Source organism: Asparagus officinalis, chromosome 4 (genome assembly GCF_001876935.1).
Source record: "Asparagus officinalis chromosome 4, Aspof.V1, whole genome shotgun sequence".
Taxonomy (NCBI): domain Eukaryota; kingdom Viridiplantae; phylum Streptophyta; class Magnoliopsida; order Asparagales; family Asparagaceae; genus Asparagus; species Asparagus officinalis.
The window spans coordinates 136059745-136077232 of NC_033797.1; the positions used below are offsets into that span (position 1 = coordinate 136059745).

A 17488-nucleotide genomic window follows, 5' to 3' on the forward strand; every position below is an offset into this window, starting at 1 on the left:
CTACACATAATGGTTGCCTCATCTAAAAATTACATGAGCAATTTAATTTTTATAAATGGTTGCCTCATCATAATGGCTGCCTCATCATGGTATGCCTAAATAATCATGGTGTGCCTAATTTTTATAAATGAAACAAACATGAGTATTGAATATGCTTTCCTATTCTTCGATATCCTAAAAAATTAGATTTGATTTATTGAATGAGATTCCATTTCCATAATTTTTTGGAAATGAACCAAACAACCCTTAGAGCTATAGCCTATATATCAAAAGTTCATTAAAGGAAGCCTAAGATTCATTAGATAGTAATATTGTTGCCTCCTTAGGGAAAGTACATAATTGTTATTTGGGAAAATTGCATACACAAAGTAAAAGGGAAAAAGTTAAGTACTCACCGCTTTGATTAAAAATCAAACCCATTTTAGTGCTTGTGAGAAAAAGTTAAGTACCCATCACTTAAAAGTCAAACCTATTTTAGTACTTGGACCCGAAAAGCCATATAACCCTTTAAAAAACTCTCTAAAATACCCTCAAGCCCATCTCTTCTCCATTGTTGAGCCTCCACTCTTCTTCTTCTTCTTTTTGAACCCAAAAGAGGGGGAAATATCTAATTGCTCAACCCTAGATCTTTTAAAAATTGAATCCTTTGATGAAATTTAGTCTTTCTGAGAAGAGGATAAGTCATCTCTCAAAAAATTTGGTCTTCCTGAACCTTAATGTTGAAAGAATCTACCTCTCTTCTTCTCAAAAGCAGGCAATAGAGGAATCGAAACCCTCAATTCTGAACTAATTTTAGCAATAATATTTTAGGTTTTTAATGAAATTTACACTGATCCATTACAAAATCACATTTTACAACTAAATGTGTAATGACCGTAAATTTCTAATACGGGTTTAAATAATTTTCTGGTATTATTAAATATTATTTTTCTAAAAGAGTATTTGTATTTTTCCCAATTTCTCTAGAATTTTCTACGATTTAAAAATATGGTATTATGTTATTTTAATATTTTTACTAATTATAAATTTAATTGTTTTGGTAAAAATTTTAAATAAATAGTTAATTATTCATTATTGTTATTATTATTATTATTTTGACCATAAATTTTAATATTTATTTTGAATAAATTTTATGATATTTTTTAAATTATTTAAGGGGGTATTTTTCCCTGTATTTTTCCTCTCACCGGTATTTCACTCTGTATCTCTCTCCCCCTAAAACTCTCCCCAATTCACGCAAATCTCCCCACCTCGTGTTTCCCCCAACTCTCAACCCACATCCCCCAACCACCCTATCACGTACCCTCTCTCTCATTAAAATCTCCCTCAATCTCACACTCAATCTGTCTCTCTCTCTGACACTCTCTCTCTATTATTCCCTCTCTCATTAAATCTCTGACACTCTCTCTCTCTATTATTCTCTCTCATTAAATCTCCAGCTCACGCCTCTCACTCAATCACTCACCATCACTCTCTCTCTCTCTCTCTCTCTCTCTCTCTCTCTCTCTCTCTCTCCCCCCCGTTCTCATCTCTGCACGCCGCCGGCTACTGCCAAACCGTACGCAGCCCACCTCCTCCACACCGCCGACGCATCTCCAGCCCAACCAACCGACGCCATCGCCGTTGGAAGCGCCGCTACACAAATCAACGAGCTCGAGCTCCTGTTAGATCAACCCACCACCAAAACTCCAGCTTCGCCCCAAGCTCCGACGAGCTCCTTCCCAGCCTGATTCTCGTCGCCGGCCCACCAGTCGAGCTCCACCGCGCCGCTGATACAGCGCGCTCTAGCTCCCCGACCCTCAATCTTCACCGTATCTGGCCTTGCTCCGAACCCAAGCGTCGCCACCCTCTGAGCTCGGCTGCATCGCCATGAGTTCGCCTCCGCGAGCTCTGCGCTCCACGCAGCCTAGCTCCTCGTCGCCACGTCTGCGCCCGAAACCCAGCCACCTCCCCTTCCTCCTCCTCCCTCAGGCCAACCGCTGCCATGCCCTGAACTCCACCTGCCCAAACTCCAGCCGCTGCCTGGCCTACAGCCAGCCCCGCGCTGCCCACCTCCAGCCCCGCACCAGGTCGCCGCCAACCTCACTGTCGTGCCGCCACTCTCAACCACCTCCTCCTCCCCTCTAGCTCCGCCACCTCCTTCAACCCCACGTCGCTGCCTCCAACCACGTCGCCATCCTAAGTTCACCACCCGAGCTTGCTGTCATCGACCACCCCGACGAACCCCCAGGCCCGAGCTTCGTCGCTGCCCTTCACCGAGCGCTACCGAGCTCCTCCCCGGCAGCTCCGAACAGCGAAGACGAGCCGAATCTGTGAGCTCACTACAGAAAACTGCAGTTCGGAACTGACTTCGCGCGCGTTTTCTGGCCAACTCCGACCTTCGTCCCTGTCGATTCCTTCGCCGGTGCGTAGCCCTTCGTGTTGTCTATCATACGGTATATTCCTTTCACTTGGGCTCCCTATCTATACCTCGTTATACTCGTTCAAATATCACACGTCGCATTAACACTCTAATTGTTATTTTAGCCGTCGATTCCGCGAAACCCGTCGTAACGCTGTGCAACCACCCCGACGACCCCCTCTACGGTCCACGATATACCCAAGGCAAGATCCCACTTGCTCAGAACTAAATTTTATACTTATTATGAATTATCTGTAATTTTAGATCTGATATATTTATATGCATGGGATTGTTTTTTGGTCAATGAAAAACTTTATTCATTTTCCAATATGAAACTTTATATACATCACTCAACCAGACTTAGTCTGGTAACTCATCTATAGAAATACTCCTTTATAATTTTTCAATTTTCTACCTAATATGTACAGGAAGCTTCTCATTCAAGATTTTTGAAAGCATTGATAGCTTTATAGCACGGAACAGAATACCAGGTTGATGAGTTTTGAACTGAAAAATTCTCAAATTTCTCTCCTGCCATAGATGATACACTGAGGATGAAAGGGCCATTTTCTTCAAACTTTCAGTGAGTCCCTTCCTCTTTAAACTGTAGCTATACCAGTGAATGATTTCACCCCAGGAACATGACCTCCAACTGAAATTTAACCAGTCCATCACCAAATTCCACACAGCAGCAGTATAGTAGCAATCAAAAAACAGGTGACAAACTGTTTCAATGTGGTTTGAGCATAAGACACATTGATTCTGATTAGCGTCTAAAATTCTCATGCGACACAGTCTTTCCTTAGTTAGCAATCTTGATTGGATAGCTAACCAAAGTATAAACGAGTGTTTGGGATAATGAAAACCACCCCAAACTGTGCCATTCCAGCTAACTTTTTGTGCAGGTTGTACCAGATTCCGGTATACAAAGGAAATTTGGACATTTTCACTCTTGCAACAACTTTCAATGATGTTTATTAGATTGCTGATACTTCCATATCTTCTTATCATCAAATCTCTAACTTTCAAGAGTTGTTTCCATATCCATGAATCACTAGCTTTCATACGAACATTCCAAATATCAAAACGTTTCAAATAATTTTCATGCACCCATTTTATCCAAAGTAGACCCTTCTTGAGATGAATCATCCACAGTAATTTAATGGCAGCAGCATAATTCCAATCTTTTGCTGAAAATACTCCTAAACCCCCATACTCTTTATCCTGACAGATTGAAACCCAGGAAACTAATGGAATTTTATGACCCCAGAGAAAATCAGAGCACATTTTATCAATTCTCTTTAGCACCTTACATGACAAAATGTAGTTATTGGTCCAAAAAAGATGAACACCTAGGATGACAGACTTAATCAATTGCAACCTCCCCGCATAAGAAAGAGCTTTCTTTTTTTGCCAATGCTGTAACTGATCTGAAATTTTACTAATCAAAGGGGAGCAGTCCAACCATGAAAGTCTTTTGGAAATCATGGGCATTCCCAAGTACCTCACTGGAAGGATTCCTTCTGTAAAATTCAAATAAGAACAAATTTGCATTTTTTGATTGTCATCAATGCCACTCAAGAATATTGAGCACTTACTAGGGTTAGTTTCCAAGCCTGAGACCTTGCTAAACTCATTGAGATAGTTGTAGAGTCTAATTATTGAATTCATATCAGCTCTTCCAAATAATAGCAAATCATCCGTAAAAAATAGATGAGTAATTTTCAGCTTTGAGCACTTAGGGTGATACCTGAATAATCTGTCATCCTTTAGTGTATTCAACTTTCTTGACAAATACTCCATGCCTATGACAAATACATAAGGGGAAAGTGGATCCCCCTGCCTCATCCCTCTAGCACCTTTGAAGAATCCATGCAAAGTTCCATTGAGAGATAATGAGAATTTAGGAGAAGTGATGCAAACCATGATCTAATTTACCATTTGTTCAGGGAACCCTAAACCCTTTAACATTGCTTCAATAAAATCCTAGTCAATGGTATCAAATGCTTTCCTAAGATCAATGTTAAGAATTGCTCTTGGAGAAGAATGTTTCCTCCCATAATGCTTGATAAGCTCATGTGCCAGTAAAATGTTATTTGAGATAACCCTCCCCTTAACAAAAGCACTCTGTGCATCACATATAAGATATCCCATCACACTTTGGATTCTGGTAGCAATGATCTTTGAAATGATCTTATAAACACAATTACAGCATGATATTGGACGGAAATCAGATGGTGATTTGGGATTTAGGATCTTTGGTATAAGAGTAATCAATGTGTTATTTAATGCACCCAAAAGCTTTCCAGAACAAAAGAATTCCTCCACAGCCAGGAATAAGTCTTCACTAATCACATTCCAAGCAGATTTAAAGAATGAGGCATTGAAATCATCAGGAGCTGGAGCTTTCTCATCCGACATAGAGAAGATTGCTATCTTTATCTCATCTCTTGAAACTGGAACACTTAACATACTGCGCTGAATATCAGAGAGAACAGGACCATTTGTGATAATCTCAGGGTTAGATTTTGAGACAGGAGCTTTTGTTCCCAGTAGATTTTCATAGTAACTTATAAATTCTGCAGCAATTCTAGGCAAATCTGAGATTCTATCCCCGTTTTCAGTGTAAAGAGATAGAACTCTATTTTGATGCCTTTTAACTTTCATGATTGAATGAAAAAAGTGGGTGCATTTGTCACCATTTATGCTCCATTTGATATTTGCCTTTTGACTATAGAAAGAGGTTTCACAATTAAGAAGTCTGTCATATTTTTTCAAACATTCTCTTTCTTTCTGAATCAGGGAGGAATTGAAAAAATTAGTACTTATCTGCTGTTGAACATCCTCTAATTCAGCCTTTGCTCTCAACACTTGTTCACTAATATTCATAAAGTGTCTCTTGTTCAGATCCTTCAAAACAGGTTTAAGATTTTTGAGCTTAGTATAAACCTGATACATCTTAAAACCGTTGATGTTTTGCTCCCAAATTGACTTCACAGCACCAATGAACTCAGGATGACTTGTCCACATTTTGAAGAACTTGAAAGGCCTTTTACCTATAAAATTTTCTTCTTCAATTGTAATTAGGCAGGAGAATGATCTGAGCAATTTGGAACTAAATATTCCACTTGACTTGAAGTGAATTTGTGAATCCATTCTTCATTTATTAGAATTCTATCAAGCCTACTCCAAATTCTTGTGCCTGCATCTTGTTTATTACACCAGGTGAAAAAACAACCAGTGGACTTGAGATGTAATAGCTGGCAAGAATTAATAAAATTCTAAAAATCATCAGTGTCAGAGTTAGAAACAGCAACACCACCAATCTTCTCACTATTGTTAATGATAGAATTGAAATCTCCCCCAATGAACCATGGAACATTTATACTTTGATTGAAAGAGAGAAGGTCTTGCCAAAGAGCTTTTCTACCAATCATATCATTAAGTGCATACACTATAGAGAATATACATGTTATACTTCCATCTTTTGACACTAGAGAGCATGTAATATACTGATCTTAAGAGGCAATTTTCTGAATGGTAAGAATATTGCTATTCCAAATAATCCAAATCCTGGCTCTGCTAGCTTGGTGAGCATTTGAAATCCAATCCCAATCCTTTGCAATTTTCCTTGCAACAGACTGTAATTTCCCCCCAACAATTTTTGTTTCCAAAAGGGCAATGAAAGGTAGATTATATTGATAAATGAATTGCTTAACAATGGATTGTTTAGAGGATTTGTTAAGTCCTCTCACATTCCAGATAGCTAATTGCATTTTGAAAATAGGCCACCCCTATCAATGCTAGAGGGGTCAAGATCATGTACCTGTTGCTCCAGGAGAGAAAAATGAGAAGCCTGAAAAACCCCTTGATTATTTGTTTTTCTGCTAACTTTTCTTGCTGATTTATCCCTTGCAATACTAGTGAATCCTGTAGCATTAACAGCTGGGGATGTAAAAATATGATTTGGTGATGAGGATTGAGCACCAGAAGCACCAGAATTTCTAGCATTTGATCCCCCAACTCTGACAGTATTTACCAGTGTATGTGCACCAGAAATGACAGATTGCACAAGAGTATCAGAATATAGCATATCAGCAGATCCAGATTTTATGTTCCCAACACTAAATTCTCCAGCTTTAACAAAATCATCCTGTGCACGTGCACCAGAAAAAACTCCAGATACTTCAACATGATTAACATCAGGCTTATAGACATTCTCTCCACTACTGGGATTATTTTCAGAGCTTGAATTTGTACCATTAGTTTCAGTAGTCCCTTTATCAATTGATCCAGATTTTTGAGCATTAGAATTCCTGTTAACAGGCATCCATCTCATTCTTCCAGCTTTCCTACGACAATGTTCAGATAGATGCCCTATAACATTGCAAGAATTACACCATCTAGGCTTGAGTTCATAAATCACTTTTTGGGTGAAACACTTTCCATCAGGTCCATGAATAACCAGTTGATCAGGCAAAGGTTGTTTCAGAGGCAATTGAACTTCTAGCAGCACCCTAGCATAAGATAACCTCTTTCTTGTAGCTGTAAGTTTGTCAGTAGTTATAGGATTTCCAATTATGCTAGCAATTTTACTAATCCCTGTAGAACTCCATAGATTCAAGCGCAAATTTGGAAATTGAACCCACATAGGGTAGCTGAAATCCTGAATCTTGTCTATATCAGTATCAATTTTCCATGGCTTAAGAACCAGTGGCCTTGAGCCAAAAAACCAAGGTCTTTCCTCCATAACTTCACACACTTGCTTCTCAGTGTGAAAATCAAAAAGGAACACACCTTGTTTGATTAAAAGAATTTCAGGGATTGAGATTTTCCCCCACAATTTATTTATATAGGCTTCCATTGATTTATAACTTACATTTAGACCAATTACATGGCCAACAAGAGCATATCTCCAGTATTTTTCTCCTTCTTTCCATTCTTCAAGAGAGAAAGAAACTGTATTTTCTTCATTGAATGGAACAAAATTCAACTTTAATCCCTCTCCACTCTTTCTATTATCAGCGAACAAACTAGCATAAGTTTTTGGCTGATTTTTTCCAGAATTCTCATGAATTTCACTGTCATCATCCATAGCTACATCATTTGAATTTTCAAACATTCCAGATTCACACTCTGCTTTATCATTTTCAGACTCAGCACTAGCAGATTTGGTGAGATCCACAAATTTTGTGTTACTATTAGAATCAGAATCCTTTAAATCCATCTTATTTAGATCTTCTAGATTAACATCATCCAGATTTGAATTAGATCCAGATTCAAAATCTATTTCAACTTTATCTGACCAGAGATTTGATAATTGACGAGAAGCTTGAAAACCAGAATTCACCTGAGGATCTGAGATCGGAGTAGACCTTGCTAAGATCTCCTCAACTCTTATCTTCTTCTTGGCTCCCTTAGGTCCAGTACTCTCCATTATCATGCTCTTCTTCACAGATCTTTGAGATTCCTCAAATTCATCCGCTACAACATCACCTCCAGAGGTAGACGAAGATGGATAAACAAACATAGAATCTCTAATCTCACTGCTTGGCACTCTTTTTTTATTACTCTTCTTCTTCTTCCTCATTGAAACAAGGCGGAGGTGCACGTTAGCAAGTAAATTGCCCCGCTAAAGTGCACCACAAAGAGCCCGCCACTTTTGTATAGTTTTTGTTTTAATACTTTTGAGTAGTTAGAAACATAATTGCATGGGATTGTTTGATGAATAATATTAGATAAATCATAATAATATGATAAATAGCATTTTCAGAATAATTATAATGAATTAAAAGAATTTATTTCGACAGCAGAATTATTTTTGGATAATTATATCAACTAAAAAGAATTTATTTGAGAATGAAATCATTTTAGGAAAATTATAATAATTTAAAAGTAATTATCTTGGAAAAAGAACCATTTTAGAATAATTATAATAATTTTTAGAAATTATCTTGTGGAAGAAATTATTTTAGAATAATGAATATTTTTAAAAAGAAATTATTTGGGAAAATAGAATATTTGAATTAATGAGAATTTATCTTGTTTTTGAATTTTATTATTTAAAAGATTATTTTTAAAATTATTATAATGAGAAAAGAACTTATTTTAGAAAAATGGATTATTTTGAAATTAAATTAAAATAAATTATATTGTAAAAGGAATTATTTGGAAGTAAATAAATTATTTTTCAGAAGATTATTTCTGATTCTTGATTATGATGATCTAAAGGAATTATTTGCAAAAATAATTATCTATTTCGGATTTTAAGTAATTTATGTTTTTGTATGAATAGTTTAGAGGGCTGGATACCAAGATATTGTTAAAACCAGACTGCATGTATGTTTTACTGTCTATGATCACATTTCCCGTTTTGTATTTATTTAATGTATTTTGACATGTCTGCTATGTAATGTCCATGTTGTGTTTGAGAACCCTTAGTAGTTCATGACTTCGTAATCTCGTGCGTCATGAACAGACTTAGTGACATGTGTGAGTGTGTTGACTGGCTTAGGCAGTGAACCCGAGTTTCCAATGAGGATTATAGTTAACTTAGAAAAAGAGAAGAGTTGGGATGGGGAAGTCAGTGTTCATGTGATCGGATAAGACTGTTGATGTATCTTCCAGGCTCGCGTCAGTGAATTCGTGTAGTCACTGGGGTTGGTTTGTTGGGAGAAAGTGAATTCGTGTAGTCACTTTAGTCAGTGAATTTGTGTAGTCAGCTGAGTTCTGCTTGAGTTCGTACCAGGCCGAAATCGGATTGCGTGTAGTCCTTTGACCGATTCGTGTAGCGGTATTGGATGCGCGTAGAGGATTTGTGAACAGTCAGTTATCCGGTAATATGAATGTTGACTTTATGTGAGATGTGGACCGGTGAGTTTTAGGATGGCTAGTTACATGACCTCGTTGCTTGGCTAGGTATGGATTACTGTGAGCTTCTTGGCTAGGTATGACTTCTTGTGAGATGTAGGCCGGTTGTATTTCTTTTCATACATAGATCGGGATTAATATTTAATTATCTATAATTTGAAACATATGGTATATACATGAGGGTTTCTTTGTTTGGATTATTTCGCTGTACGTACTACGTCTCGAGTTATAGATTTTTAAGTATTAATTCCATCTAGTTGTATGACCTTGTGACTTGTATGATTATTCTGATCGCTAGCTGCTTGTTTTCGTTACCCGAATGATTTACGGATTCTTATGATTATCATGTGGATTGCATGTTGATTTTGTTAGATTACTAGTTGCACGTTCTTTTGTTATTTTGGTTTTCGTATCGTTTTCCGCTTGTGTTTTCGATCACTCTATTTCTTTTGTGGGGTCTTGCCCGTGTACTATACACGCTGACGTACACCTGTTTTCTCTGGTGTACGTCAGACTTAGAGGAAGAACAGGTCCAGCTTGGAGATACGCCAGAGCCAGGATATTCTCAGTAGGAGTGCCCTGCAGACGGAGTAGAAGAAGCCGAAGCTTAGTTATTGGTCCTCATTTTTCTTTTGTGCTACCTTCCATTTCCATTTGATTAGTGTATTTTATATTCTTCAGTACTTCATTTAGATAGTTTTGTATAAGGGTACGTTTGAACTGTATTATTATGTCTCGGATGTTATTCCATTTGTGATATGTATTATCTTATTCCGTGTTGTTCATTATATTCTTGCTATATGTGATCGGGGATCTGTGACTTCGCATTATATTTATTTCCAGACGCTTAGCGTATTGGATTGAGAAGAAAAAGAAAAAAAATAATAGTGTATATTTCTTCTCAATCCAATACGTCACGGGCTTGTTCACGTTCCGGTTCCCGGGTATTTTGAGAAGCGGGGTGTGACAAAATGAGTGATGGACAAGACTGATTTAGAGTCTGCGACAATGAAGATAGGCTCTGTACAATTCTTGTCCTAAGTTTTTTTTAAGATACATACGTAAATTTTTTTTTACTTCATCATGGCCCTTATTACTTCTCTTTTCAAGAGAAGATAATTGAGAAGAAGCACAAAAAAGTTATGATCTAAGAGATGAGAAATGGGTTGCCTAAAAAAAGAATATAAGACTCATTACTCGCATATCTCTTTAATTGCTTACCGAACTCATAATTCATATCCAACTTATTCAAACTTTGTGGTATATTATTTTCAACTTTCTGAACATAATAAGAATTAGATTTTGTATTCTCGAGTTAATATTCACAATTGCATTTCTCATGGCATTGCTTAAGTTTTTATTGAACCTAATAATTTGAGAACTAGTTTCAACTCGAAATAGTAATATTCTAACTTTGCCCAACCTTTGGACTTGCAAATAATACACAAGTCATTGATGACATATATGTTATTTTTGTGTTTTGCCAGAAAAGACGATAATAATTTATTAAAAGATATAAGAATATCTACAAACATACGGGGTTATAGTCATTTTATGTAAGAAATAGTGGACGCGTAAGTATCAAATTGATTATTTACGCATTTCATGTGAGATATCTACATTTTGCATGATAGTTATTCAATATGTGTGATATGTTTTAATATATTGTAATACTTATTCATTAATTGTACATGTGATATTTAGTCATTTTCTATGACTTTTACTTATTTCATGCAACACTACTTATTCATTAATTGTGATATCTAGTCATTTTATGTGACTTTTACATATTTCTTGTGAAACTTACCCATTGGACTTATTCATGAACTGTGATGTCTAGTCATTTTATTTGACTTTTACATATTTTTTGTGACACTTACCCGTTGGTTGTGATATTTGTGCAAATTATTTAGAAAGATAATTGTTTATGCTATCCACAACCACAATATAAATAGATATGAGATTTTTCATAAGCAATGTGGTGGAAGACTATATGGTTTTGTTCAACATTTAGTATGAGATTCTTCACTTCAACTTACCAGCTTAATATGGGCAAAGTATTATGTGTTTTTTGGCATTTAGTATTTTCTTGAGACTTCTGTTAGTTGTGTGTGACATTTAGTGTACCTCTTTGCTTGTCAAGCACGATAATGGCATACGTGCTTATTTGTACATAAAGGTAATTCTAGAAAAAAAAAGGAGGTAATGGATCTCGGAGCATGTCAAAAAGGAGTATGACATTTTAAGGGTGAACTTGATGCTCAACTTATATGCAAAGGTAGAGAATCGAAGAAGAAGAAAAAAACTTAGATGAGGATGACCTGAAATATCTTTTATATTTTGGGGGCAATGAGGTGCTAGTGATTGAGTGTAAGTATTAGACAACATATGCATTTATGTAGGGATAATATAATGAAGTTATTAAGAATCCAAAATTAATATTTCTTTTTGTAATTTTTGAGACTTATGGTGACAATGGATAAATGTGCATTTTTAATAACTTTATTTCAACTTCAAAATGTTAGCAGTTATCTTATTATTATCTTCTAGTTGTCTTATTGTTATATGTCACTGTAAACTTAGACAAATCATGAAAATTTTAAGAGTCACGTATAGAATCCTAAACTGTAAAGTTCACAAATATAATAGTTAATACCAATAAGCCACACAAACATCTAAATCGTAATATTTAATTGATAAGTGTCACAAAAAAGGCAAAAGCAACATATAATAGCCATAATTCCCAAAAGAGTTCCAAATCTTCTAGGAAACTTTAATCTTAGATAGGCTCAGTACATGTGGCTTGGTTATGTCCTTCTGCGTGATACCTTAAGCATTTCATTGAACGTCTACTCTCAGATTAGTCGTCCATTCTCAGATTGATTGTATCATGCAATTCACTTCCTCGATGCTCTAGAGTGACTAGTAGTATGATTATGTTGTCTACAAGTATGATGAGGAATATATGTTTTTCTAGTAAAAGTCGACACATGGCTCAATGGTGAAGCGTGAAGTACCCACGAGCAATTTGTCACTTTCGTAAACATGCAATGAGCATAAATATGATTTTTCTTATTATTAACGTATTTAAAAGAGAACTTATTAGCGATAGAGTAGTATATAAGAGTCATTATAACTTCTATTGTATTTTCAAATTATTGCTCTTTTGCGGTAATTGCCTCATGCTACCAAGCGGGGATCCTTGTTGAGTCACTTACTATGTCATCCATCGTCCACACATGCTCTTCTTGAGTTTTGCCTTTCAAAATCCTCTCTAATTGTTTGATAGTTTTCAATGACTCTGAGTTTAGAGTAGAAAGGCTACACGTTGAATATAACGTATGAGACATATAAGTCACATATAAAAAATAAAAGTAACAAGTAATTCGTAAATGTGACAAACAACATCAAAATGTCACATCTAAATGTCACATGTAAATGCTACAGATCACATGTGAGAGAGAAATATCATAGTTTTTAGGATAACCTATTTACAAAGGCCAAAAGAAATCTTCTAAAAACTTATTTAAACTTTATCTTTGTTCCTAGACATGCAATCATGAATATTAACTTGAAAATACAAAATCTAATTTCTATATGTTCAGGAAGTTGAAATTAGGCCTGTCCATCCGGCCCGGCCCGGCCCGGCCCGGAAATCCGGGCCCGGGCCGGGCAAAACCGGAGCCCGGACCCGGACCTGGGTACCCGGGCCCGGGTCCGGGCCCGGGCCCGACCGGGCCGGGTTCCGGGCCGGCCCGGGTTTTTTCTTTTTTTTAATTTTTTTTTTCAAATTTTTAAATTTTATTTAAGTTTTAAATTATAAAAAAAGATAAAAAAAAATAATAAAATAATAATTTTATTAATCACTTAAATTGACATAAATTACAAATAAAAAAATATAAAAATAAATTCTTTATTAATAATTAATAAAACATTTACAAATTACAAGTATAAATTTATTTTGGAATTTATCGCATCACAATAGATAAGTACATCCCACCTAGGTTTTTTTAAATTTCTTTTTTTTTTTGATAAAAAATGCTAAAAATTAGTTTAATATTATTATATTTTATATAATTATGTATTAGTATATACTTCTAAATTATTATGTAACTATATATTATATATACATATATTATATGTAAATATATTGTATATATTTATAAGTTATAATTTAAGAGAGAGAGAGAATCGCATAAGTAACCCTGTAGCCGTTGCTCGTTGGGCCAATGGGGAAGTAACCGTTGTAATATACTATACTTATATACTAAGAGAGAGAGTATACACACACACATATATAAAAGAGTATACTTATATAATAGGGAGTATACATATATAAGAGAGAGTATACTTATATATACATATATACTAAGAGAGAGAGTATACACACACACATATTATATATACTTATACATATATATACTTATATAAGAGAGAGTATACTTATATATACTTATATACTAAGAGAGAGTATATATATACATACACATATGACATATTATACATATATAGAAATATATTATATAAGAGAGAGTATACATATATAAGAGAGAGTATACTTATATATACATATATACTAAGAGAGAGTATATATATACATACATGCATACATTATACATATATAAGAGAGAGTATTCTTATATATACTTATATACACTACAACAGAAAAGCTAATCCGCGAAGAACAAGTTTGTCGTTGAAAGTCAAGATTTCCTTGCCGTAGTGTGTTGGCGAGGAAAAAACTTTGGTCACCATTTCCTCGCGGTAGGGTGGTCAAGAAAAGTTTCTGTGAGGAATATCATAATTTCTCACGAAATCCTTTTTGCGATGAATATATTCTTTTCTCGTTGTTACTCTTTAGCCTCGATATTTTTCCTCACCTAATCTCATGCCTTTTCATCGCTAAACTACAGTTTCCTCGCCAATAATACGTGAATAATATTTAATTTATATATAATAAAAGTTCTAAAAAAACTATTTTCGTCGTTGTAAGTACCTTTTAGCGAGGAAATTGTTCCTCGCCAAAGGTAAATCATTAACGAGGAAATTGATTTTCTTCATTATATGTATCTTTTTATCGTGAAAACAATTCCTCGGTAAAGGGACTCAATGACGAGAAAATTTAAATTTGTCGTTGTAGGTTGTACCACATATTCCTCGCCAAAGAAATTCAATTACGAGGAAATTTACATTTGTCGATATAGGTTATATGGTCTATATCGAGGAATCTTACTTTCGTCATTGTAGGTTATATCGCTATAGCGAGGAAATATGTTTTTGACGACGTAAGTTATATACTCTATAATGAGGATATATACTTTTGACGACGTAAATACGAAACCTATTGCGAGGAAACATATTTTCGTCACCTTAAGTTGTATTGTCTATTTCGAGGAAATTTACTCCCGTCGACCTAAATATATAGCGAGAAAACTTATAATGAGGAAATTTTATTTCATCAATAATAATGCTATTACAAGAAAAAAGCTCAAAATATAAATAATTGTCATCAATTGTCACCGCAATACATCAAAACAATTAAAATAAATAAAGCAAACAAGTTTCTACCATAAGTAACAATGCTAGTCTAAAGCAATAACAAATACAACACGATCAAAGAAATATTTCTCCAAGTTTAAGTTCACTAAGAATACTAAGCTGATGGATGTTGCCTGGAAAAATTAGCCATAAACTCCTTAAACTTTTTGGCTTGCTCCTCCAATCTTTGGATTACCTCGCGCATCGATATTTTATTGTTGAGTTCCTACAAGTTGTTGGGTTTCTTGAAGCCGTTCTTGCAACTCTTTATTCTTTTCAGACATTTCACTCATCGAAGAAGGAGAGAACCTTAATAGTGATGGTCTAGGGCCAAAACCACAACCCTTAATGTAGCCTGATTTGACTTTGAGAACTTTTGCACATATTTCCTCATCTGTCATTGTTCGAGTTCCATCAGGTTGAGTGGTATCTGCTCGCATCTTTATCATTTGATCCTATAAGTAAAAAAATATGCAACTTCTCAATTACAACCTAATCAACATAATCCTCTTTAGAACAGTAATGTCAATTTCACATATATTCTTAAAATATTATAAAAGCATACATCATTGACACGTTACTTGCCCATTTTTCCTTTGCTCCTGAGTCTCATTCTTTTCTTTTTTTGTGTTTACCACTGGCTGATCATTAGCACTTTGTTGTTGAAGATGAGCACTAACTCTAATCCCTGTCATTCGAGTTTGTAGTTTAGGTATACCCTTCTAATTTGCAATTGATGAAAATGAAATTCAATTCAACTTCTCTACACCTTTTAGAGGAAAATAATTCAATTCAGCTCAATTCAACTCCACTTACCAGTAGTAGTTCATTTCGTGATGACACCAGTACTACTAGAATTCAGTCCATTTGCTACAGAATTTTGGCATGCTTGATTAGAAGTTTGCATACGAGTACGTTTTGTACCAATTAACACACACTTGTTAGATAAGTAAAAACTAACGGTACTTAAATATTGTAGCAGTAAAATGAAGATTGCATATTCTAATCAACCAAGTGAATGAATCACGAATTATAAGAGAAATATGCACTACTTACCAGAAGTAGACCTCTGAACGGTAGGCGCTTTGTTATGGACCTTATGGTACATCTTCTCACTATTTATTATCAAACAATTAGAATGGTCAAAATACAAAAGAATGTAACATTCATCTATTTGAATCTCAAGATGAATAAACAATACAATAAGTGATTCTATGCAATACATGCAATACACGAATTCTAATCATTATCAAATAGTGGTAGTATTACTTATACAACTAAAAACAAAACTATAACTTTCTAATAGAGGAAACAAGACATAGAAATCATACTAAAGTAATTAATAAGATGACTGATTTATAATAGCAAGAGTTTCTATCATATGTCAAACTAAAACATCCCTTAGATAATAACCATAATGCCAAATTAGATGGGGTGCAAACTACAAGCTAAACAAACTCCATTTGCAAATTATGAGTGAAATGCATAAAATAAGGCAATATCATATTCCTGATTCCAAAGAAAATGAGAGTTTAGATATTCAAGGGGGAAATGAGAGTTTAGATATTCTAAACAAACTCCATTTGCAAACTATGATTTCAAAGTTTATGAGAAAATACAAGTGAAACAGAAGTATGAATGATGGTTCAATCCCATTAAGAACCATCTTTCAGTGTATATTCAATTGAGGAACTACTCACCTGAATACAAGTAAAAGGAGCTACTGAAAATAACCCTTTAAACTACAAAAATGAGAAATACTTTTTTTAATGCTCAGAAATTTGAAATATTTAAGCCACTACATCATCATCACCAGCCTTTATCAATGAGCCACAGCCAGTCAAGTACAACTCCTGAGAATATACCAGCAAGAAGAAAAGTGACAAGCAGATTTCCAAGTGCATTCTGCTCAGGTCCCTGTACAACAAAAAACCAGAACTTCTCTTCATAGTCACAATCAATAAACATAGTTTCAACTTTCAACTAACTATTGATATGCATTATTAGAATTTAGTTCACTGACCTTGTAACATGTGGGTGCTTCAGTCATAACACAGACTGTAAGGTGACCATTTAAGAAAGATGTCAACAGTATCATCCAACCTTGGTCTCCATATTTTGCAGTAAGGTAGAATGCCAGAATTAGTAAGAAACGAGAAAGAATTACAGCCATCAGGCCTTTCCTTGATTTTATCCTTAAGACATTCTATTAGAGGTATATATCTTCCAATGAGATCTCATACGTTGCACATAGCAATCAAGACAAGTGCATACCTAATGACAGAGAAAACCACTTGCAATTGTACAAAACAAAAAATTGTACTATTATGTTGTTATTATAGGAAATAGGTGAATTTCACAAAACCTGCTTAAACTTTGGACGTCTGTCACAAAACCCCCTAAAATTTTTAAATCATTGAAATAGGTGTAGAGTAAACAAACTAAACAATTCCAGACAAATGCAAAAATAAATAAATAAATAAATAAGCCAACTCCTAACAAAAGTGCACAAGAGAAACAATAATTAACAATAGAGAACAATTTGCATGAAGCAAGAAAGAAGCAAAATTCAGGAAAAAATTAACAGCTTAGAATATGCATAAAGCAAGAAAGGGGCAACATGCAGGAAAATTTTGACAGCTTAGTCATCAAGACAACAAGTAGTGATTGAACTAGGGA

General features: G+C 35.0%; 2 protein-coding genes and 1 long non-coding RNA gene across 3 annotated transcripts; all 3 read right to left on the reverse strand.

The window, feature by feature from the left end:
- LOC109839361 lies at positions 2813 to 4327 on the reverse strand. The gene has a single exon (XM_020407790.1). It carries the CDS (start codon positions 4325 to 4327, stop codon positions 2813 to 2815), a length of 1515 nt encoding a protein of 504 aa, XP_020263379.1.
- LOC109839477 lies at positions 14797 to 15859 on the reverse strand. Its single transcript, XR_002246645.1, has 3 exons — positions 15626 to 15859; positions 15375 to 15497; positions 14797 to 15264 (listed from the first exon to the last, which is right to left on the reverse strand). It is a non-coding gene; the product is annotated as an uncharacterized LOC109839477 (long non-coding RNA).
- LOC109839476 (equilibrative nucleotide transporter 6-like) lies at positions 15872 to 17482 on the reverse strand. Its single transcript, XM_020407914.1, has 2 exons — positions 16833 to 17482; positions 15872 to 16726 (listed from the first exon to the last, which is right to left on the reverse strand). The coding sequence occupies exons 1-2, from the start codon at positions 16980 to 16982 to the stop codon at positions 16619 to 16621; spliced, it is 258 nt and encodes an 85-aa protein (XP_020263503.1). The 5' UTR covers positions 16983 to 17482; the 3' UTR covers positions 15872 to 16618.